Source organism: Elephantulus edwardii, unplaced genomic scaffold, assembly GCF_000299155.1.
Source record: "Elephantulus edwardii isolate Elephantulus edwardi_28Jun2011 unplaced genomic scaffold, EleEdw1.0 scaffold00228, whole genome shotgun sequence".
NCBI lineage: Eukaryota > Metazoa > Chordata > Mammalia > Macroscelidea > Macroscelididae > Elephantulus > Elephantulus edwardii.
This window is the reverse complement of record NW_006399978.1, coordinates 761,352-784,964: the sequence shown is the minus strand read 5'-3', so window position 1 is coordinate 784,964 and position 23,613 is coordinate 761,352. Positions and strand designations below refer to the sequence as shown.

General features: G+C 41.1%; 1 protein-coding gene across 1 annotated transcript in view; it reads left to right on the top strand.

Annotated features, from left to right (window-relative positions):
- C2CD2 (C2 calcium-dependent domain containing 2) overlaps positions 1–23,613 on the top strand; it is a 128,662-nt gene that overhangs the window by 67,761 nt on the left and 37,288 nt on the right. Inside the window, exons 5-12 of the mRNA XM_006898406.1 lie at positions 2,413–2,535; positions 7,930–8,053; positions 11,356–11,464; positions 15,660–15,724; positions 17,979–18,103; positions 19,100–19,274; positions 21,680–21,793; positions 23,300–23,427. Of these exons, the coding sequence (XP_006898468.1) occupies positions 2,413–2,535; positions 7,930–8,053; positions 11,356–11,464; positions 15,660–15,724; positions 17,979–18,103; positions 19,100–19,274; positions 21,680–21,793; positions 23,300–23,427 (963 nt within the window). The remainder of the gene's footprint in view (positions 1–2,412; positions 2,536–7,929; positions 8,054–11,355; positions 11,465–15,659; positions 15,725–17,978; positions 18,104–19,099; positions 19,275–21,679; positions 21,794–23,299; positions 23,428–23,613) is intronic.

Below are 23,613 nucleotides of genomic sequence, written 5' to 3'. Positions count from 1 at the left end.
TGTGGATCATAACAAACTGTGGTTGACTCTGAGAAGAATGGGAATCCCAGAACACTTGATCATGCTAATGTGAAACCTATACTTGGACCAAGAGGCAGTTGTCAGAACAGATCAAGGAAACACTGCATGGTTCAAAATTGGGAAGGGTGTATGCCAGGGATGTGTCCTATCTCCATATCTTTTCAACCTGTATGCAGAACAGATTATCTGGGAGGCTGGGCTGTATGAGGAGAAATGTGGTGTCAGGATTGGTGGAAGATTCATCAACAATCTGCATTATGCAGATAACACAGCTTTGCCTGCTAAAACTGAGGAGGACCTGAAGCGCTTGCTGCAGCCTCCAATGGATTGAGGCTCAATGTCAAGAAGACAAAAGATTCTCACCACTGGACCAATTGGCAACATCAGGATGGATGGTGAAGAGATTGAGATTGTTCACAACTTCAGTTTGCTTGGCTCCACAGTCAACACTCTTGGCACCAGTAGCCAGGAAATAAAAAAAATGTATTGTGATGGGAAAGTCTGCTGTTAGGGACCTCTCCAGGTTCTGAAGAGCAGTGGTGTCACTCTGGAGACTAAGGTGTGTCTGATACAGGTCATGGTCTTTGCTATCACTTGTTAGGCATCAGAGAGTTGGGCAGTGACTAAGGAGGATAGAAGGAAAATTGATGCCTTTGAAATGTGGTGCTGGAGAAGAGTATTGAGAATACCATGGACTGCAAGGAAAATAAACAGATTCATCCTGGAAAGGGTTAAACCATGCGGCTCCCTGGAGGCAAGGGTTCTGAGGCTCTGTCTAACATACTTTGGACATGTTGTAAGGAGGGCCTGATCCTTGGAGAGGGACATCATGCTTGGTAGGGTGGAGGGACGGTGCAGGAGGGGAAGGCCCTCTATGAGGTAGATTGATTCAGTGACTGGGGTAATTGGGATGGGTATATTGGAGACAGTGCGATTGGCCCAGGACACAGCAGAGTTTAGGGCTGTTGTACATACAGTCACTATGACTCACAAGCAACTCGACTGTACATAACAGCAACAACAACAACATTGGTACAATTGTCAGTCATTTGGATGTGACTCCTGGCTTTGTCATTTAGGAGCTGTGTCTCTCTGCCTGTGTTAATGAACTTTTCTGTGCCTCATGCTCCCTATCTGTGATAATGGTAGACAAGACTGTTTCAATAATCAAATGAGTTAATACTTCCCAGTGTATAGAATGATGCTAGCACATCATAAAGATGCTGTGAGTATTGGTAATTCTGATGATTATTATTATAGAGGTCCTGGCAGAAAGCAGATTTTCTTTCTTAGATTTTTAGTAAATGGTAAATTTTCATGTAGTTTGATGTAAACAGGCCAAACCAGGCAGACATTCTTGGGACAGTGCAACCAGTCTCCCAAGACAAAGTCTTAAAAAACCTAGTCCCTTTGATTTGTAACAAAGTTTATAATAAGTTGCACTGTTAGCTCTAAGGCTGCTCTCTCCAACAATTCGAATATGGCATTCTCCTCCCATTACGATTTATGGCCTTGGAAACCTGATGAAGGTTACTATGAGTGGACACTAACTCTATGGTACCTTTTGGTTTTTGAATCAAAAGAGTGACTGTAATGTCATCTTTACCATATGCTGTTGGTCAGCCAGACACATTAGCAAACATGTCACAGGTGATCACATTAGCTCTTGGGGTGATCTTAAAATTCTGCTTGCCACAGATGGTACCGATTTGGATCACTTGTTTTGAGAGTGTCCTGTTCAGCATTATTGTTGTGAGATCCATCATGTTGTCATATGTGTTCATTGTTCATGTGAGGTGCTGTGTACTGTTCTGCTGTGTAGTTTTCAGAGGCAGTTAATCCCATGGGAGGAGATAGCTCATCCTTCTCCTGAGGAGCAGCTGGTGGCCTTGCACTGCCTTTGAGATTGCTGCACACATTCCTGTCCCTAGGCCACCAGAGCTCCTGGGTATTCATTATTGTAGCTTTCTAGGTCTTAACAAACATCCTCTGGCTTTATTACTCTTTTATAAATTTGTTTTCACAGTTCTTGATCCTTCTCATTTCCTTTAATACTTTTTCATCTCTAAAAAATATTAAATTTTATGCAAAAAGAACCATGTATACATATGCTTAGGAAAGAGTAAATGTAGAATATTAACATTTTGGTAATGCATATATCTTTGTTTTTAAATTTTTAAATAAAAATCATTACATCTGAAACCAATAGAAAGGACTTGCTCTTCATGACAAAAATTACTAGCCACAGTTTGACTCTATCAAGAAGAAATGTTGACTTAATATCAATTCGGCTCACATTGGGGACATAGTGAGGAAAGCTGTGTGTTATGGCTGAAATTTTGCACAAGTGCTTGGTGACAAATGATTAATAACTCTTTCCTCTTTCACCAGGACCAGCTGGTTGAGACCAGTGCAATATCTGAAACTCTCAAGGATATCTTGAAGCATCTGGTTCGTGCTGCTTCTCCATCAGTGGTGCTGAGCACAAAGCCCACAAGTGTCAAGGAAGTTCAGGTAAACTGTTTGTAGGGAAGATGCTTGTCAACCCCATGAGGGTCCATGATACTTATTTCCTGGAGATCCTATGTGTTTCTGCTGTCCCTCCACTCCTCTAGCAGAGCAGAAATGTGTGAATGCTTGCTGCTCAATCAAAACAAAAATCGCAGGATGGAAGAATGGTCATTGGGTTGCCCAGAGACGCTGCTCTCCCATAGAACCACTTTCTTGTCACTCTGATTCATTGATTTCCAAGAGCCCAAACATGACTTTTGACTGTGCATTCAGAACCTACAATCCTGAATCTTAATGCTTTGTAAGATGGAGTTAACTGAGCAGCCAAGTCTTCCCTGCAAATATGGCAACAGAAGCAAAGAGAGCAAGGCATGTTGCATAGACAGACTAATTTAATCTGGGCAGGAGTAGGAGAACAGTGGCAGTCTAAGGTGTTGCCCTGCTTGCACTGTTTCCCTTTCTGGAAAGCAGCATGACCCTGCTGGGCAAGGCTGGGCTAAGGCGGCCCACTCTTTGTACATTCTCTTATCTGTATTGCCTGATTCTTTCCTTTGAGCCTCTGACTTTGTTGATTCCTTGACTAAATCACTGTCTATAGCATGTCACCATGTCAACACAGCTGAGAAGATTTGCTTAAGGTTCATTAATTTCCTCAACTGTGAGCTGATCTTTTTTATTAAAACTATTATTGAAGTTCAGTATCAAGAAAACAAAGATTCTCACCACTGGACCAATTGGCAGCATCAGTATGGATGGTGAAGAGATTGAGGTTATTAACAGCTTTAGTTTGGTTGGCTCCATAATCGATACTCTTGACACCAGCAGCAAGGAAATCAAAAGATGAATTACATTGGGAAAGTCTGCTGTCAAAGACCTCTCCAGAGTACTGTAGATCAGTGATGTCAGTTTGGAGACTAAGGTGCTCCTGATACAGGCCATGGTCTTTGCAATCACTTGTTAGGCATCAGAGAGCTGGACAATGACTAGGGATAATAGAAAGAGAGTTGAGGCCTTTGAGCTGTGGTATTGGAGAAGAGTATTGAATATACCATGGACTGCTATGAGAACGAACAGGTTCATCCTGGAGAGGCTTAAACCAGGTTGCTCCTTGGAGTCAAGGATTCTGAAGCTTCATCTGATATACTTTGGACATGCTGCAAAGAGGGACCAGTCCTTGGAGAGGGGCGTCATGCTTGGGAGGGTGGAGGGACTGTGCAGGAGAGGAAGACTCTCGAGGAGATGGATTGATTCAGTCACTGGGGTAATGGGGGTAGATGTGTCAGAGACAATATGATTGGCTTAGGATAGAACAGAGTTTAGGGCTCACTATGAGTCACAGGCGATTCAATGGCATATAACAACAACATGGAAAACATTCATTTACAGCCCCTAACTTTCTACACACCCCCAGTCAATATCATACAGAAGTGAAATCTAGCTGATGGTTATTGAAAAACTGTATATTAACAGAGAATTGTTAGAAATTCAAGTTAGGTTTAAAAGAGGACCTGCAGCATGGGATGTAATAACTGACATTTGATGGATCTTGGCTGAAATAAGAGAATACCAGAAAGATATTTTCCTTGCTATGCATTCTATTATGTGAAGCACAGTGAATTATAGATAACATAAGGAAGAATGAGAATTTCAGAACTTTTGCGTGTGCTTATGTGGAACTTGTACATAGACCAGGAAGTAGTCACTCAAACAGAACAAGGAGACACTGTGTAGCTTAAAACCCAAAATGGTATGTATAAAGATTGCATTTTTTTTATAAGGCTTATTTAGTCTCTATGTTAACTAATTCAAGGAGCTGGCCTATATGAAGAAAAACCTTGCATCACGAAGAAGATTCATTAACAGATGATATAGCCTTGCTTGTTGAAAGCAAAGAGAACTTGCAGCTTTTACTGCTGAAGTTCAAAGATTACAGCATTTAATGTGAATTACACTTCAGTTATCAAGAAAACAAAATTCCTAACTGCTGGACCAATATGCAGCATAATGAAAACCAGAAAAAAAATATTCAAGTTGTCATCATTTCTTTTTACTTGGATTCACAGTCAACTCATGGAAGCAGCAGTCGAGACAACAATAAATTACAAAGGCTTACCTCTTGGTTCCTAATTGATTTATATAAGAGGCTCCCAGTCCCAAACCAACTGTTAGAAAGAAAGAAAAGCAAAAAAAAGAAGGAATCAAATGACACGGTGAATTGGACAGTTCTGCTGCAAAATACTTCTTTTAATGTGTTAAAAAAGTAATGATATCACTTTGAAGACTAAGGTATACCTGACCCAAGCATAATATTTTAAGTTGCTTTCATATGCAGAAATAAGATCAAAGAATTGATGTGCCTTAATTATGGTATTGGGGAAGAATATTGAATATACTATGGACTTCCAGAAGAATGATCAAAACTGTATTGGAAGAAGTACTGACAGAATGTTCTCTGAAACAAGGATTGACAAGAATTTATGTCATATCTTTTAGACATGTTATCTGGAGGGAACAATGCCTGGAAAAAGACATCATACTTTGTAGAGGGTCAACAAAAATGAAGAAGAGCCTCAATAAGATTGTTTGACTTGGTGATTACATAGCAGCATTTGCCAGGATGGCACAGGACCAGGCCCTTCTGTTGTAAATAGGATTGTTTAGATTGAGACTGATGCTCCAGCACCAAGCAACGTGTTTATGTGTGTGTATATACTTTTAATTACGTATATGTAAATATCACACTAATTGCCAGCTAGTCAATTTCATCAGGTTTCCAAGGCTTATATTGTACTGAGAGGACACTGCTCATTTTTCTCCCACAGAACTGCTGCTGGATAAACCACCTGAGAAATGCAGCTTTTGGGTTAACAACGTAACTTTCTATGGGCTGCACCAGCAGTTGTTGTTGTCATGTGCCATGGGTTAGGAAACAACTCATAGCTGACCCTCCAGTGCGTTTTTAGAGGCTATAAGAGAGGAGATTGCCTGTCTCTCTTATGGAGCAACTGGTGGATTTGAACCATATGTTAGAAGTGCATCTCCTTACCATTAGGCCATCAATACTTCCTGCACCACCAGAGGTCCTCTCTCTATAAAAATATATGAGTACACGCGTACACACACAAGAATACATTTTGTTGTTGTTTTTATCCATTGTCAAATCAACCCCTGACTAATGGTGATGGTGACGTTTATATATTACAGAGTAAATGCTCCTCAGGGTTTTCTTGGCTTCAGTCTCTTTGGAAACAGATTGTCAGACCTTTTCTTTTACGGAGGCATTAAGTAAGTTTGAACCATGAACCTTGGGTTAATTGTTGTTGTTAGATCCTGTTGAGTATGACCCATAGTGACCCTACAAAAAACAGATCTGAACCTTGTCCTATCCTGTGCCATCCTCATGGTCACTGACACACTTGAGCCTATTACTGTAGTCCCTGTGTCAGTCCACCTGGTTGAGGGTCTTCTCTTTCTCCATCCCACCCCCTGTCCAAGCATGATGTCTCTCTCCAAGGAATAGCCTCTCCTAGCAACATGCCTAACGTATGTGAGGTAGAGCTTTGCTATCCTTGCCTCCAAGGAGACCCTGGCTGTACCTTCTCCAAGACATACCTGCTTGTTCTTTTGGCTGTCCATGGGATGGATATTCAGTTGGGTTATTAGGTGATCAAAAACTACTTGGCACCACCCTGGCTCTCCAAGTGTATTTGTGAAATATGTAGGAACCCCTCCCCCCCTTTAATCTCTAGTTCTTGGTGAAGTCTGTCTGAAAATAGAACTCTGAGCTGGTTTTTATGATGCAGGCTCTTGGTCTCTGGTCCTCTTTACTGCAGGTATCACAGCAATTAATTTGTAGAGTCTGGAGACACTGGTTCCTTGGACAGATTGTAGGTGAGCACCCATTTTGTGCTTGGCTCTGGGCACTGGGGCTGTCAGGAGTATCAGAGAGCCTTCTCGCCCTCCTGGTGGTCACAGCTCAGCAGGGAGAGCAGACAGGCAGGGAGATGGGAGTATGACTGTCACATGGATATTGTACAGGCTTCCCTGGGGTGCTTACCAGCCGCCCTGGGCTGGTGGGAGTGGGGTGGGTTGTCAGGCCAGCCTTCTTAGGAGTTGAAGGCAGAGTTGTAGCACCAACCCTGTTTCTGCACTCTCATCCTGACAATTATTTCAGATCAGCAGTTCCTGACTATTCGGACTGTGAAAACGCATTTTGTGTACCCACACTAGAGAGACTTCACAAGATAGTGGTATATTTTTAGAGTGCATTGATTCAGAACATAGATGAAATAATACTTATAAATAAATTTGCATATTTTATTTCTGAAAATAGCCCATGTATATGCAGTGGAAGACAGTATTTCATCTCCACTACCTGCGTGAGGATTGTGCAGCCTCCGGCATGCCTGCATTTTAGAAACCTTTGCATTGATTTATTGCTGCTTCACCATCCTCAGCTCACAGCTGGGAGTCCTTGCCCGAGACATGTCTTTTCTAGAATGCTAGTGTGTTGTGAGATGTTAGTTAACCTTCTGCCCAAAGTGCAGTCAGAAGCCAAAACTGCACCCGATAGGCCTGGAATATTCACTTCACAATCTCCTAAATATTGTAACAGGGGAATTAAATAAAATGCATTGTGTAGAGTGAAATGTGAAAGCTAGTTTAGGAAACCCTGGTTTGTAAATGTGTCCCTGCCCATTTGAGGACACCAAGAGACATAACCAATTCCCTCAGCACCTGCCCTTTCATTCCCTTACAAATGCATCACTTCATTGGTTATTATTTATTTCCCAGATGGTGGGAAATGGTGGGACTAAAGGGATCCTAACTGAGTTCACCTGGTTTGGGCTTCTATGCCAGTGAGCCCTGGGCAGGGCTCCAGAGGATAAATTGGTTCTCTGCCTAGACCAAAGATTGTGAGCCCATGGCAAAATTTGATCCCATCATGAACCTATAGCAAGATTCAGGGAGAGCCCTAACCATGGCAGAAGGCGCTCTGGTGCTCATTTGCTTTATTTAAGAAATCAAAGGTTCTTAGCAGGGAGGTCCTGGTTTATCAACCTCCTTCCTTTCCCTGTGAGAGCCCTCGAATGGTCCAAACAGTTAATGTGCTTGGCTGCTAACTGCAAGGTGAGAAATTGGAGTCCATTCACAGGTGCCTCAGAAGAAAGGACTGGAGGTCTACTTCTGAAAACTCAGACATTGGCAGCCAATGGAGGACAGTTTCACTCTGGCACTCATGGGGTTAAAAGTCATGAGTCAGGGTTGGTTTAACATTTCACATGGGTACTCTCCATGAAAAGAGAAGGGGCCCACCCCACGTTACTCCAATGGCTATCCCCCCTGCCTTGTATTTTTCCTACGAAAAGCATCGTGACCTCTTTGTTTCTTTTGCAGACTCTGCAACATGCTTCCTCCGCTCCTCAGGAATCCTGCCCTCCCAAACCTCCAAGGGCTCATGAGCTAAAACTGCTGGTGAAGAACCTCCGAGCCTCGCTGCTGAATGACGCTGGCATTCCAGGTAGTGGCAATAGGCAAAGGAGTTTCTGCGATGGTGGTGGGGCCCCTGGCCTAGCTTTGTAGTATGAGCACTCAGTGTGTTCTAGGTGCTAAGGGGACTCCATTCAGATGGGCACTCATGTAGGGGAGCCAAGTGAAGACAGAAATACCACTGCTGGTGTTCCTTTTTCTGCAGTCTTGCTATTTAACACAGAAATACATACTAACATACATGTACCAGGCTCTTCTAGCAAAGATTTTTTAACTTTGGAAACCCGACGGAGGCTTACGGTGAGTTGAAATTGACACAGAATCTGTGGGTTTGGTTCTAGATTGAAACATCTCTGTGACCTCTACTTGATCCTGAAAGTAAGCTGAAAGTCGTGTCTTTAATGTGCAGGGTGTCAGAGGAGATGGGACCCTTGGTGTTAGAAGATTAATGACTGCTATCTGAGTAATAAGTCTGTCAGGGAGGAAGTGCAGCCAGAGAGCTCCTGAGGGACAAAGATAGTGAAAGGTTGTCTCACATATTTTGGGCATGTTGTCAGAAGGCTCCAGTGTTTGGACAAGGACATCATGCTGGGAAAGGTAGCGGGGGTCAGAGAAAGAGGAAGAACTCAACAAGATGGATTGACAGTGATTGTGACAATGGGCTTGAGCACACAGGAGATGATAAGGATGGCACAGGATATGGCAGGTTCAGATCCATTGTTCATAGGGTCGCTATGAGTCCTAGTCAACTCAGTGGCACCTAAGAACAACAACAGCTTCTCCAAGAATAAAGGTGTGACAGTCTGCTCTTATAAAGATGTTCAGCCTCAGAAACCAAATGGGGTAGTTCTGGCTGTCCAGTAAGGTAGTTAAGAGTTTGAATTAGCTCAGCAGCAGTAGAATCTAAGTAAAGACAAGTGTTGTGAGCAGATTTCTCCTTTTCATTGATTCTGACATCTTGCTGAAGCTCACAATGTGTGTAAGCTGGAGAGGGTGATGTTGTTTATGTGTCTCCGGGTAATACTGTGTTCCAGAGGGTTTCGGTGGCTGATTTTTTAAACCATAGGGTTGCACAGTTTGGTGTGTGGAGGGAGAGAGAGTAAAGGAAGTGGGAAGGATCCAAGGGAGACCTGGAAAGATTGGATAATGATGGGCAACATTCAATGGTGATTTATTTTCTAAAACATAATGCATGGGAATGAATGATGGTATGAAACACAGTGTGAGTGAAGAATAGTGTGAAACACAATGTATATGAACTTTCTGAGCAAACCAATATAAAATAAATTGTTAAAAAGTAGATTGCCAAACCTTTCTCCCAAGGTGCCTCTGGATAGACTTGAACTGTTAAAATCAAATTAGGAGCCAAGTGCACTGTTTGCACCATCCAGGAGCCCCAGGTATAAATACACATGGATCTGTTATGAGTTGTTGTTATGTGCCATCGAGTCGTTTGCGACTCATAGCGAACCTATGTAAAAGAACTCTAAACGCTGTTCTATCCTGTGCCAACCTAGCCATCTCAAACACACTTATTCCCACCACTCCAGTCACAGAATAGAATATTTTTCTCTGTGTTGTTTTTGTGTGCCATCAAAATTGGAACCAACCCATAGCTGACCCCTAGTGGATTTTCAGACTCAGTCAGTTGTTTGGGAGGAGATTGCTCGCACCTCTAAATCTAGGTGCCTCTACGTTCCAGGAAACTCTAGTGGCTTAGTTGTAATGAGTTGTGCTGCCAACCCAAAGGAATGTGGTTCAAATCCACCAACTGCTCTGCAGGAGAAAGATGAACAGTCTGCTGAAAGCACCTGCTGGAGGTTCAGCTATGAGTTGGTTTGAACTTGATGGTACACAGCAGCAATAACAAATTTCTAATGGCAGGAAGCTGTGCTGCAATCCTGAAGGCATCAGTTCAAGGGTGCTCTGCAGGAAAAGGATGGGAAATCTCCTCCTGTACAATTAACTGCCTCTGAAAACGCACCAGAAGGTCAGCAGTGGGTTGGTTCCAACTTGATGGTAGACAACAACAGCAACTCATGGTGTTGCTGTAGGAGTTGTACTGCTAACCAGTTTCTTCTAAATTTATTATTTAATTTTGAAAAATTCATTCATTGTTGTACATTTTCCTCCTTCCCTCTTCTTTCTTTCTCCCCTCTTCCCCTGATCCACTGTTAGTCCTATTTTTCTTTTTGTCACTCATTTATTTTACACGGGCTACTGGTTGAAATAAACGCTCCAGATTCATCCATGTTATGTGATGTTTTGAGGATTTTCCACTATTTTGAACACCATAGTATTCTGTTGTGTGTATGTATAGTAGTTTGTTTATTCATTCATATGTGCAGCACAATACCAGTGATTGCAGGTGTGCAGGCTGGTTTTGCAGAGACTGGTGAGTGTTGTAGACTCTTAGTTTCAATGTAGCTGGAAAGGCAGGTATTCCGGTCAGTCCTGTTTTTTAACAGTGTTTTTAGGTAGTATTTGTCCATTTGTGACTGAGATATTTCATTCAGTATAATGTCTTCCAGGCTTACCCATGTGGTGTAATGTTTTATGAAGTCATTGTTTTTCAGTACTGCATAATATTCCACTCTGTGACTATACCACAGTTTTTCTATCCATTTATTTGTTGATGGGCATTTGGGTTGCTTCCATCTCTTTGCTATTGTGAATAATGCAACAATAAACGTGAGTGTGCATTACATCTTTTTGAGTCATGGCTCTGGTTTCTTTAGAGTCTATTCCCAGTAGTGGAATTGCTGGGTCAAAGAGTATTTCTGACTTTTTTAAAAAGTGCCAGACCACCGTCCATAGTGGCTGTACCATTTTACATTCTCACCAGCAATGAATAAGAGTTGTCGTTTGTGGCTCTGTTGAACTTTGCTATTGTTGCTGGGTAAGATGATATTTCATAGTTGTTTTGATTTGCATCTCTTTAATTGCCAGGGATTTTAAACAGATAGTTTAAACTAGTCCTTTCATTGGCAAGAGAACCATCTGCCCTGGAGTGTGTTTTTGCTGTAGAGGTATTTCCTCAGGGGAGTCTCCACACTGCAGACTGTGCCTGCAATCAGAAGTGGCCTCAGAGAGAAGCAGGGACATCTGGGGCCAGCCCAAGCTGTTAACATGGAGTACTGGCAAAGATCACTAGCCCCAAATAAGTGTACTGTTGTGGAGTTTACAAATAGAAAATGAAAAGAAAAATGGATTCTTAGATATGGGCAAGCCCAGATTTAGTCATCTATTCCAACTTTTATTTATAAAAAATGTTTTAAGACAATTAAACAATAGAAATAAAAGCCAAGGCCATGTTCCATTGTTTGTTTATAGGCAACGTGAAGCCAGTGTGCACTGCTCAGCTGAACGAGCCTGCTCAGAGCTTCTCCACCTCCCCAGCTAAAAGCACTGCTGACCTCACGTGGGACGAGGAGTTCACCTTGTGAGTACATGCCCAGGTGTCGTGGGCTCGGACCTCCACAGCGCACCTCGTCAGGACTGCCAGGGTCTCCTGGAATTGTTTTTTAGCACTATATAAGCCATAAGCTCTTAAGAGTATTGAACATACCATGGACTGTTAAGAGAACAAATAGGTCTGTCCTGGAGAGGGTGAAACCAGGCTGCTTCCTGGAGGCAAGAATTTTGAAGGGTTGTCTCACATACTTTCCTTGGAGAAGGATATCCTCATGTTTCCTTCTTCCCTTTCTGCTTTTGCTCTCCTGTGCCCTCAAACCAATTCATAGCTGACCCTCCGGTGGATTTTCAGAGGCTGTAAATGACACGGGAGGAGGTTATCCACCTTTGTCCTGTGGAACAGTTGGTTGATTAAGATTGCTTGCTTTTGGGTTGGTAGCACAGCTCCCTACCACTAAGCTCCCTTTCCCCATCTTGTTGTTTTTAAGTGCTGTCAAGTCATAGATGATTCATAGTGACCCTATGAATGAGAGACCTGAACGCTTATATAACTTTCATCGTTTTTCCAAATTCATAGAGTTTCTGGAGGCAAACTGTGTCAGAAGTGGATGCTGCTCCTGCTTCCAAGCTTGTTTTAATGGGAGAGCTCCACCAAACACTGTCCACCATGTGTAACCATTACTGCATCTGACACATCTGACACAGTGTTTGACATCACAACAATCTACCTTAGAAAAAGGCGGGGGGCGGAACCCAAACACAAAACCAAAGCCATACCCCTCAGTCCCTGGCAACCACTAATCTGTTTGCTCTTGCTATGGATTTGCCTTTTCCTGTTACTTCACACAAAAGCAGTCATATGCTGTGTGATCTTTTGTATCTGATTTCTTTCACCATCATGATGCTTTCAAGAATCATCCACGTCACAGCTCGCAGCACTAGTCTGTTTGTGTAAAATCTGCAGCCTTGGAAACCTCTGGAACCAGTTCAGCTCTGTCCTTTAGGGTTGCTGTGGGTTGGAATCATATACCAGAACTTTGTAATCTTTTATGATTGAATAATATTCCATTGCACCAATATGCTAAATTTTATTTATCTAGTCACCTATTTGTGGACATTCAGGTGGTTTCCACATTGTGGCTATTGTGAATAATATTGCTCAGAACAATTGTGAACAAGTATGTGTTTAAAGTACTATTGCCAATTCACTTGAGTATATACCAAAACCCAGTTGTCATCAACACAGTTATGGAGAGTAAACTATTCTATCATGTGAAAGACTGTGACCTTTCAGAGGCCTTTCTTCCAAGGCACCTCTGGGTGGGTCTGACACACCAGCCTTGCATTTAATAGTCTGGCACTTAGAGAATTGTGACATCCATGGATTTCCTTGGAGTGAAAAAACTGAATGCAGAATTCCTATGATGGTTTGTGTTTGACTTTGAGAAACAGCAGATGTTTTCCATAGCAGTTGCACCTTTTACATTCCTGCCAGTGATGGGTGCAGTTCATGGGAGTGAATCATTTGACTTATGACTTACTGCCCTTTGGTCAGAACTGACCCATAGCTGACCCTCCGGCAGGTTTCCCAGGCTGTAAATCACATGGAGAAGATTGCCCATCTTTCTCCCTTGTAGCCACTAGTGGATTTGAACTGCCAGAGAGGCGTGGGCTTTGGGCTAGCCACTCCCTACAGACTATGCCACCAGAGCTCCCTCTGATGGCCTGAATTATGCTCTCCCTGCCCCAGCCCCGCCCCACCCCACCCACCAGTACATGTGTATATAATGTGGAAATGATCCCATAATTCACTAAAACCAGAGTTGTAGGAAAACTAAAGATGGAATGCAGCACTCCCAGGTCCATCCCAGTTCCCCTAGGATATGGGATTTAATATTTTTTTTATATCACTAGAGATAAAGAAGAAAGTAAAGGGTGGTGGCAAGTTCAGTACCAACAAGAAATAATTGTTAGGAGTGGAATGCATCTTTTTAAATCTGACCCCTTTGCAAATAAGCTCCTTGCCTACAATCCCCTTCCCACTGTGATTTTTTTTTTTTAAGAACTATTTTGTAAGATCTATTATTGGACTTGCTATTGTGAATAATGCAACAATAAACGTGAGTATATTCTCTCATCCAGGGCAGAGCAGAAGGGAACTTATTAATGTAAAAATCTGACAGAAAAAGATGAAAAAAGAGAAAAGACAATTAAAAGTACTGGTGTAAGCATTCAAAATAGTGTCAAATTGAATCCATGGGCACATTGAAAAGAATGTGGAGTATATTCCAAGAGTGCTAAAGATGGCTTAGTAGGGAAAAAAATCTAATAATAAAATGTATCATTAAATTAAAAGACAAAATAATTATATGTGTACAAAATATAATCTGTGATAAGTAATGCTCATTCCTGATTTTAAACATTCTTAATGAAAACAAAATTTATGGAGATGTCTCTGATAAGAAAAGAAATAATTATAAAAGACAAATGCCAGAAGCATTCCAGCAAAAGTTAAAAAGAAGGTTGCCTTTTGTTCTTGAAGTACTTGGCTAATACAATGTCATAAGAAAAATTCTGTACTATTCTGAAAGGAAGTAGCAAAATGAATCATTACTTGAAGAAGATATCTTTGAGTATCTGGAACTCTCTAGAAAATAAACTACAGATATTAGAATAATTATGTAATTATCTAATTGCTGTAGCATTGGATCCAACTCACAGTTGATCCTCCAGTGGGTTTTCAGAACAACCACCACCACCATTTGTACAAGAGTAAATTGCCCATCTATCTCCTGCAGAGCAACTGGTGGAATTGACTGTAGGCCTTTGGGTTGGTAAAATAGCTCCCTATCGACTTGGCCACTCTAGCTGTAAAAAAAAAATTAATAATAATAATAGTATTAATAATATAAAAAATAGGATATACATAATTACTATTAGAAAAACTAGTAGATATATAATACTTTGGTAAAGTGGCAGGTTATAAAAATAATTAAATCAGTCCATTTCTGATGCCTAAAAAGTAAGCATTAAAATAATAATGGATGAAAATTGTTTTTGTGTTTGATATTTTTTTAATCATTAATAAAATTTTGGACATTGCATTATAAAGTGGACATAATTTATGAATTAGAAATAAACACAAATTATAAAGAGCAGAAATTTTTTGAAAGATAGATAATTTCAGAAATAGAGTGGAGCAAACAAACAAGAGGGTCTTTAATTTTTCACTTTACAGGTTGGTTAAAAATAGATAATGGCTAATGCATGTATAAGTTAGAATAAGCATTCTGGAAATTGTTCACATATATTTAAAAATCTCTTACGTGTGTGTATCCTTTGCTAATTACAATATTCCTAAGGAAATAGTCACCTGGTGTACAAAGATACATGCATAAGGATATTTATTTCAGAACGTTTGTAAAAACTGGAAACAACCAAGGGATTGACTGAATAAAATGTCCTGGAGCCATTTAGTGGCATGCCAGATGACCCTGAGAAATTATATTGCTCTGTGTTTATAGACATGGGAATATATTTATGACATTTAAGTGACAAAACCCCCCACAGATTACAAAGGGAGAAAAAGGTATGTTATGTTCTGTATTTTTTTTTAAGATTTTATAACTGTACTTTTCAGTGCAGTAGTTATGAGCCATATGTGGCTGTTTAAATTGAAACTGATAAAAAAAGGGAATATAATGAATTCAATTCCTTCATTGTACTGGTCACATTGTCACATTCAAGTGCTTAGTGACTTTATATGACTAGTAGCTACAGTCTTGGACAGAGAAAATGTAGACTATTCCCATGATCGCAGAAAGTTTTATTGGACACCTGGAAGACTACCTACCTAGTGAGGTTTCAGATAATATTCACTTTTGTATTTATATGTCTTACAGTTTCTTTAAAGAGAGCTCTGGTGGTCTAGTGTGTAGGGAGTTGCACTGCCAACCCAAAAGTGCACAGTTTGAATTCACGAGCAGCTTCATGGGCGAAGGATGGGCAGATTTACAGTTTATTTACAGCCTCTGAAAACCCAGTGGAGGGTCAGCTGTGAGTTGGTTCTAACTTGCTGGCAATGAGGAGTTTCTTAAATATTGATGACAACTTTGTGGGTTTTTTTCCCCTGTAATTAGAAAAATTACTATATTTTTTTTCTTAAAAAGGACTGAACAGGCCATTGTATTTTTAATTATTCACAGCTTTTATTCCTTTCACAGTGAATTGAATGCCAAGTCAAAGGAGTTGCAACTGCAGCTTTCAGAGGATGGGCGCTCCTCAGAAGGTGGGTGTTGGGTTGGGGATGGAGGCCTTGTGGTCTGGGAAAGTCATCATACCACCTGCACCCAGTCTTGAGGGGTTAGGGAAGGTGCGAGAACCTGGCAGCCTCTCCTCCAAACCAGCTGTATTTTCACAAGGGAATATTGGGTTGAAAGTCAATGTTTTTACTAAAAAGGTCATGTATTGTGGGAACAAGTATATTCCACAGGCTTTTTCTTGTTAAATAAGTCATAGTGGCTAAAACTAGGCATATGTTTTAGATGCAAGAGACCCATGATTGGAGATAAAGTCGTTAAGTGGATGCAGATGGTTGTTGTTGCCCGTGTGGAGCTGATTTCAGTTGTGTGTGCACAGTACAACTGCTCTGTGAGTTTTTGGAAGCAGATCCTCAACTTGGTGTTCCAGCACCTCTGGGTAGAGTGCTTAAGTGCCTGTGCCACCAGGGCTTCCGAAGCTGAAGATGGGAGGAAACTGCACATCTTTTTCCAAGGAGCTGTTGGTGGATTTGCATCACTAGAGACACATGCAGCATTTGGAAGTAACTCCAACTTAGAACTCCAACTCATTGCTGTCAAGTGGGAACTGACTCGTAGCTGACCCTCCAGTAGATTTTCCCAGACTATAGGAAACGGGAGAGGATTGTCCATTATTCCCCTAATGAGCCACAGTGGATTCAAACCATCAGAGCAGCAAAACTCCCTGGAGGGGGCGCTTTCTCTAGATAGAGAGGGCTGTGGCATCATCCCTGGGGAGTTGTGCTGCCAACTCAAAGGTGACACTTCTCTGCTGGTTCTGGTCCCCTGGTGGCTGAGAGAAAGGGAGGTGATCTCTGATCTCCTTTGGTGCAATGAGGATGAGTTGAGGAAAAACACCAATCAAGATTCTACTGATTAGAAAGAATGTTGAGGCCATTTCCTTGATTCTGTGATAAGAACTAACATTCTCATCTCAGTTCCAAGGGATGAGTGTAGGGCGGAGCTACTGTTTATATGGAAAGAATCCTCTTCCTTCCCACATTCCTGTTGGCTTCAGCATTCCACTCCCGCCTGACGATCTACAAAAGTTCAAATGGACACAAACAAGAGAAATTTCACCCTAAAATAATATCCTGAGGTAATCGTTAAGCCTTCAATAAAAAAAAAAAAAATTACCATCTGAAATCACTTTAAAAAGTGAACTCATTTTACTTTAAGCTCTTTTATGAACTATCTCTATGGGATCAAATTGACAACAGCCATCCCAAAGATTAGATAGGAATCTTCATGGACAATGAGTTTTTGTTAAAAAGGAGAAAACACTTGGAAAAGGAAGGTAAAAAATGATTGCACAACTCATGGAGTGTAAGCAGTGTCACTAAATTGACCAAGTAGAAATTTGAATTGATGTATGCTTTGCTATGAATATTATCATAAATAACAAAATAAGTAATAATCTTTAGGAAAGAATAATAACAAACTCCTAAAAAGTTAGTTATATATGAAGTCTTTATAATCTTTACTCAGACTGGCCTGTTTCTAGCATTTAGCCCCATTTTCTTTCTCATTTTCCTTTCCTTTCCTTCTCTCTCTTCATGTGTGCATGCATGTATATACACACAAACACACCTCCCCCCAACATTTTTTGAAACCACTTACGTGTAAGTTGCAACATATCATAGGATTTCCTTGGATGGTGCTAAGAGAAAATCCGAGTAATCTAATTCCAAAAAGCCAGCCATTAAAAGCCCATTAAACACAGCTTTGCTCAGACCCACATGCGGTTGCCATGAGTCAAACAGGTGGTAAGTGGTTTAGTTTTTAATTTAGTTTCAGCTTGTCTCTTCACCCCTTTGTTCTTTAATGCACACTTCCTAAAAATGAGGATGTCCTCTCACATGGTCACAGTACAGTAATCAACTTTGTGAATTTACATTGATTCCATTCCTACACCCAGTCTACCTTCGTATTCCACTTTCTGCTAGCTAACCCTGCCACGTCCTTTATAGCAGTTCTTTTTCTACTCCAGCACAGGACAGAATGTGATTTGAAATTCTCGCTTCTCTTTAGTCTCTTTTCATCTAGAGCATTTCAAAGCTGCATTTTCCCCTGCCTTTTTTTTAAATGAAATGGATGTTTCTCAAATATTCTGATTCATGAGCATTTTCAAGCTCATAGGATGTCCACTGGAAGTTCATTTTCAGTTGTCACAGGTCACTCTGGCCTTTTTCCCTCATGGACGACACATCACTGATGCTCCTTGCTTGTTTTCTGTCTTTTCAGGTTTGTTTGCAATGACAATGATTCCTTTGGATTTATTTAAGAAGCAGCCTTCTGGATCACAGAGCTTTACGTTGACCAGGACATCTGCCATGGGAAGCCCAGTTTTGGGGTCCATCACTTTGGAGGTACAGCTGACATCACCTCCTCCGGACAAGCATCAGTCTAGTCACTTGAGATAAAGGAGCAGCTTCATTTCTATCTCATCCTCATTTCACTATTATCTTCCCAAGAAGAAAAGCCATTCCACCAAACGCATTTCTAGGCTTGGAGCAGGTCCTGCCCACTCTCATGTCTCTGCTGTGAAATCACTCTTCATCAGGCCATAATACAGGGTCTAACCCAGGAAAGCTGTTCATATGCATTTGCTTTCCCACTTTTGTCCTCATCATTATATGCTGAATGTCTGGGGTTAAGCTTAGGTGGTATCATACAGGGCTGGGAATATAAAGTGACATTATCTTAATTACCTAGTGCTTATATAACACAAATATTATAAGTAGTAATTTTTAACAGACAGAAGTGTATTTTCCCAAAGTCTAGACACTAGAGGTTTGAACTCAGCATATGCCTCCAGGGGGAGGTCCTTCTTTGGCTGTGTCAGCTACTAGATGCTATAGTCCTTGGGTTGGTGTCAGTATGTCTCAGCAGATAGATAATACCTGCCTCTCCTGCACCCTATGTGTGTCTCTAACTCAGAAGTGATTAGATATTGACTTTACCCTATTGAGTATAATCTAATCAGCATAATAAAGAAAATGCTATGATTTCCAAGAAGGATTGCATTCACAAGTATAGGAGTAAGGATTCCAAATATGTTTTGGAGGTTGTTAGGAACCAAGTCACAGCTGACACTTCAGTGGGTTTTCATTTCAGAGGTAGTATGTTGTGTGGGAGGAGATTTTATATCTTTCTTCCACGGAATAGCTGGTGGGTTTGAACCATGAACTTTGTATTGGAAATTCAGCTCCTTACCCCTAAACCGCTTGGGGAGGGGGACATAATTCAATTCCTTATAGACATTAACTGAAGAAATACAAAAGTTGTTTCAAAAGAAGTTAAGGTTCCAGGCAGGGTCCAGCCTTCGCATGTACTACAGAGTAAATAACCAGCCTTTTCTTCAGTTTTCCTACGTAGAACCCAGTGAATCGAAGCCTTGGCCAATCCCTCTGCCTGTTCCTGCTGCAAAGGTAGAGATGGATCGCATGGTGATGCCCTGCGGGACGGTGGTCACGACAGTGACTGCCGTGAAAACGAAGCCTCGCTTCGACGTGGGGAGGGCATCTCCACTGAGCCCTGGTGAGGACCATGAGCTTGCTATTAACTCAGAAACCCTGTAGAGTTCCACTTTCTGTAACCATCTTGCAGAACACTTCAGGCTGGGTACTGAGTATTAGGGATATCTCATGATCAAGGAAGACTTGTTAGATGTCACCGAGATGCTACAGTTCATAGGGGACCTTGTTAACAAAGAATCTAAACCTTATCCTATCCTGTGCCATCCTTATGATCTCTGATACGCTTGAGCCCACTGTTACAGTCCCTGTGTCAGTCTGTCTTGTTGGGAGCCTTCCTCTCTTTCTCTCACCTTTCCCAGCATGCGTCTTTTTCTGAGGACTGACCCCTCCTGACAACATACTCAGTGTATGAGGAGAAGTGTTACCGTCTTTATCTCTAAGGAACACCCTGGTTGTAACTCCTCCAAGACAGACCTGTTTATTCATTTGGTAGTCCGCAGGATATTCAGTGCACTTCTCCAACACTACAGTTCAAAAGCATTGATTCTCCATTTGCCATCCTTATTCATTGTCCAAGGAATACTGGTAATTGGCAAGAATTTGGCTTGCTCTTCTGGTACAACATATTACTAATAAATGGCCAACAAACCAGAGTAAGGCACAACCTTGTAGTAAATTCTGAAGCTAAAATCTAGAGGAACAGTGGTGGTTCAGTGGTAGACTTCTCACCTTCCATGCAGGAGAAGTCCTAGGTTTAATTCCCAGCCAATGCATCTCACATATAGTCACACTCATCTGTCACTGAGGACTTCTATGTTGTTTTAAGGCAAAATAAGTTTTTGGGGTTTTTCCCCCCAAAATAAGTTTTAATGGGTATTCAGGGTTAAGAAGAAAGGCCTGGCAGAATAAAAATCAGCTTGCAGAAACTTGATCAAACAGTTTGATATATGAATTGATAATGAGAGTGACATAAAGGCAGGCACTGTTTTTTTCCTTTTGTGCCTGGAGTCACCATAAGTTGGACTCAACAGAAGCTATCTATAATAACAGCAACAACCATAAAGCCTAGATGTTATAACTAGCTACACTGTAGTATTATGTAAAGAAATACCTCATTAGGTTTATGTGGGGTCACACTCACTCACTGCCATCCATTCTGAACCAACTCATAGCTAACGCTCCAGCAGGTTTGCAAGGCTGTAAGTCACTCAAGCGGAGATTGTCCGTTTCTCTCCTGAGCAGCCACTGGTGCATTTGAACTATCAGAAAGGCAAGGTCAGGAGCTCTGGTGGCCTTGTGGCAAGAAGCCGCACTGCAATCCCAGAGGCGCTTGGTTTGAATCCACCAGATGCTCTTCTGGAGAAGGAGGGACAATCTCCTCCTGTTCCAGTCAGATCCAATTTGATGGCACGCACACATAAAATAATAATAATTAAAAAAAAGACAAGGCCTTTGGGCTAGGAGTGCAATTCCCTGCATATAGGGATATGTATGTGGATATAGCATATGCTGTCTTCAAAAAGTAGGTATCAGTGCTCAGGCTGTAATAGCTTGTAAAAAATTATTTACTGGAAATAGTGATATCAGCTAATTTAAATAAGTTGAGTTTTAAGCATGTCACAACTAGTGCTTGGGCTGTAATAGCTTGTAAGTGTATGTTATTATTTTATTGTTTCTTTTATAAGTATTTTGTTTGAATGTAACATAGAAATTGAAATCCTAACTTAAATGTTTCTAAAATTTTCTTTAGAACCAGACTTCGAACACTACTTTTGACTCAAATAATATACTTCTGACTCAAAATTGGAAGCAGAAGTGGCATCCACTTCCTAAACAACATGCCTCCAGAAACTCTATGAACTTTGATAAATGTCGATAATTGTAGAGGGGCTTCAGGCCTTTTGTTCATAGGGTCGTGATGAGTTGTGCTCGACTCGAAGGCAATCAACAACAACAATACTATTATTATTATTATTATTATTATTATTATTACTACTACTACTGCTGATAAGCAGGCGTGGCATCCACTCTGAAACAGCTTGCCTTCAGAAACTCTATGAACTTAAGAGAAACGATGAAAGTTATACAAGTGTTCAGGTCTTTTGTTCGTAAGGTCTCTATGTCTACGACTCGATGGCACTTAACCACAACAAGAACAACTGCTAATAATAATAAAGGCACTGCCATGGATTCAGTTATGAGTCACAGAGACCTACCATCAGGTTATCAGGTTCCTGGGACTGTAAAAGTTTACAGGAGAAAACTGTCCATGTTTGTCCCTCAAAGTAACTGGTGGATTTGAACCACTGACCTTCTGGTTCCACTGCAACATATAATATACTACACTACCAGGATTATTAATGACGGGTTGGCTTAAGCAGCAACGAAATGAGAAGTAGTTTTATTTTCTCTTTTGATTTGGATCATTTTTGCATGCCGTTTGTAACAGAGGGTTTTTATTGGCAGAATCTCCTGTGAAAATGCCTGTTAAAGTGAAGGTAATTGAAAAGGACATCTCAGTCCAGGCCATCTCTTGCCACAGCGCCCCTGTCAGCAAAACATTCTCTTCTTCAGATACAGGTAATGCAGGGTGTGTGTGGACTTCCCCTCTCTTAGCGTCTTCCAAGTCACTCTGATAAGTCTTTCTCATCTCCTGAGCATGAAGATTGAATTTCTGGAGTTTGAAGAGTGATTTGTTTTTGAGTATTAAGAGCCAGAAGTTGAGAAACTGATTGAAGGCCAGAGAGATGGTTGCATCTTTGCTTAAGTTCTAGGGCACACTTGAATGAAGTAAGTGCAATATTGTAATTCTGTGGCTTCCTTGGAAAGGCAAAACCATGTAGACAGTAACAAAATTTGTGGTTTCCAGGACTTCAGGGAAGGAATGATCAGGAGAATTAAATGGATAAAGCACAGTACATCATTAGGGAAGTGAAACTATTTTACATGATACTCTAATAATGACCATAAAACATGCATTTGTTAAAAGCTCAAAGACTGGACAATAAAAAAGGTGAATATTATTTAACCTAAAAATCAGTAAGACTAATGGAACATAATCTTAACTTTTTTTTTTTCTTCTTCACTGTCTATCTCCCACTGTCTCTTTAAGCCTACTTAATAGGAATATATTTTCCCTAGCCCTTGTGGGCTGGGTGGGCATCTTGGCTTAGTAGCCACATGACTCCTGGGTATTTCCTCTATTTGTAAAATAGGAATAAAAATGTACCCACCTCATAGGGCTTGAGAGAAGAAATAATGCACACAAACTCTTTGGCTAGTGTCTGGTACATATGTAGCATTTTATAGTTGTCAGCCTGTGTGTGCTATGAGCCATGGGAAGGCGTTATTTTGTTGACTCATACCCCTGACTCCTAGTCTACATGCTAAATCATGCTTGGGAGGGGAAAAGATTAACTTCATTACTTTTCAAGTTCAAAAAGTTAGAAAGGTTTTTGGTTTTGTTTTCTTGCTTTTGCTCTTAATGAGTCAAAACATTGAGGCATAATCTACCCCCAACAAACTACCTGAATCTCAAATGTATACGTCAGTGACTGTTGTGCAGCCAAACAGGAAATCAAGCTGTTAAAATCAGGAGCTCTAGCCTGTAGGCAAATCCAGCTCGTCACCTGCTTTTGTCAATAAAGTTTTATTGGAATCCCCCCTAAATAAAACCAAATCCATAGCCATTGAGTTGTTTCTGACTTACAGAGACCCTCCGTGAGTTTCTGAGGCTGTAAATTTTTATGAGAGGGAACTGTTCATCTTTCTTCTGCAGAGTAACGGGTAGATTTTTAACTGCCAACCTGTCAGTTAGCAGGCTAATACATTACCCAGTGCATCACCATGATTATCTTATTGGATACAACTGCTTCCTTTTGCTGACATAAGTTTACAGCTGCTTTTGTGATACAAGAGTAGTTATGACAGACCAGATAACACTCAGTGTCCCACCTATTCACTTTCTGACCTTTTACGGAAAAAGCTTTCCCAGTACCTACACAAGACCATTTACATCACCCCTGCAAGCTCTCTGGAAGTTTTTCATTTTTACAAATGAATTCAACACTGTCTTTCCTCTGGCAGAATTGTTGGTGTTGAATGGTTCAGATCCTGTGGCAGAAATTGCCATCCGACAACTCAGCGAATCTTCAAAACTGAAACTCAAGTCACCGAGGAAGAAAAGCACTCTTATCATCTCGGGGATCTCCAAGGTACTGTGGCCTCCAGAGGTGTTTGCGCATGAGACTGATCCTTTGTAGATGTTAGTCATGTGCTTCATCCCAGTCTAGAAAATTCTATCTGCCATTGTTGTTGTTATGTGCCATCGAGTTGTTTCCGACTCATAGCGACCCTATGCACAACAGCTCTAAACCCTGCTCTATCCTGCGCCAACCGCA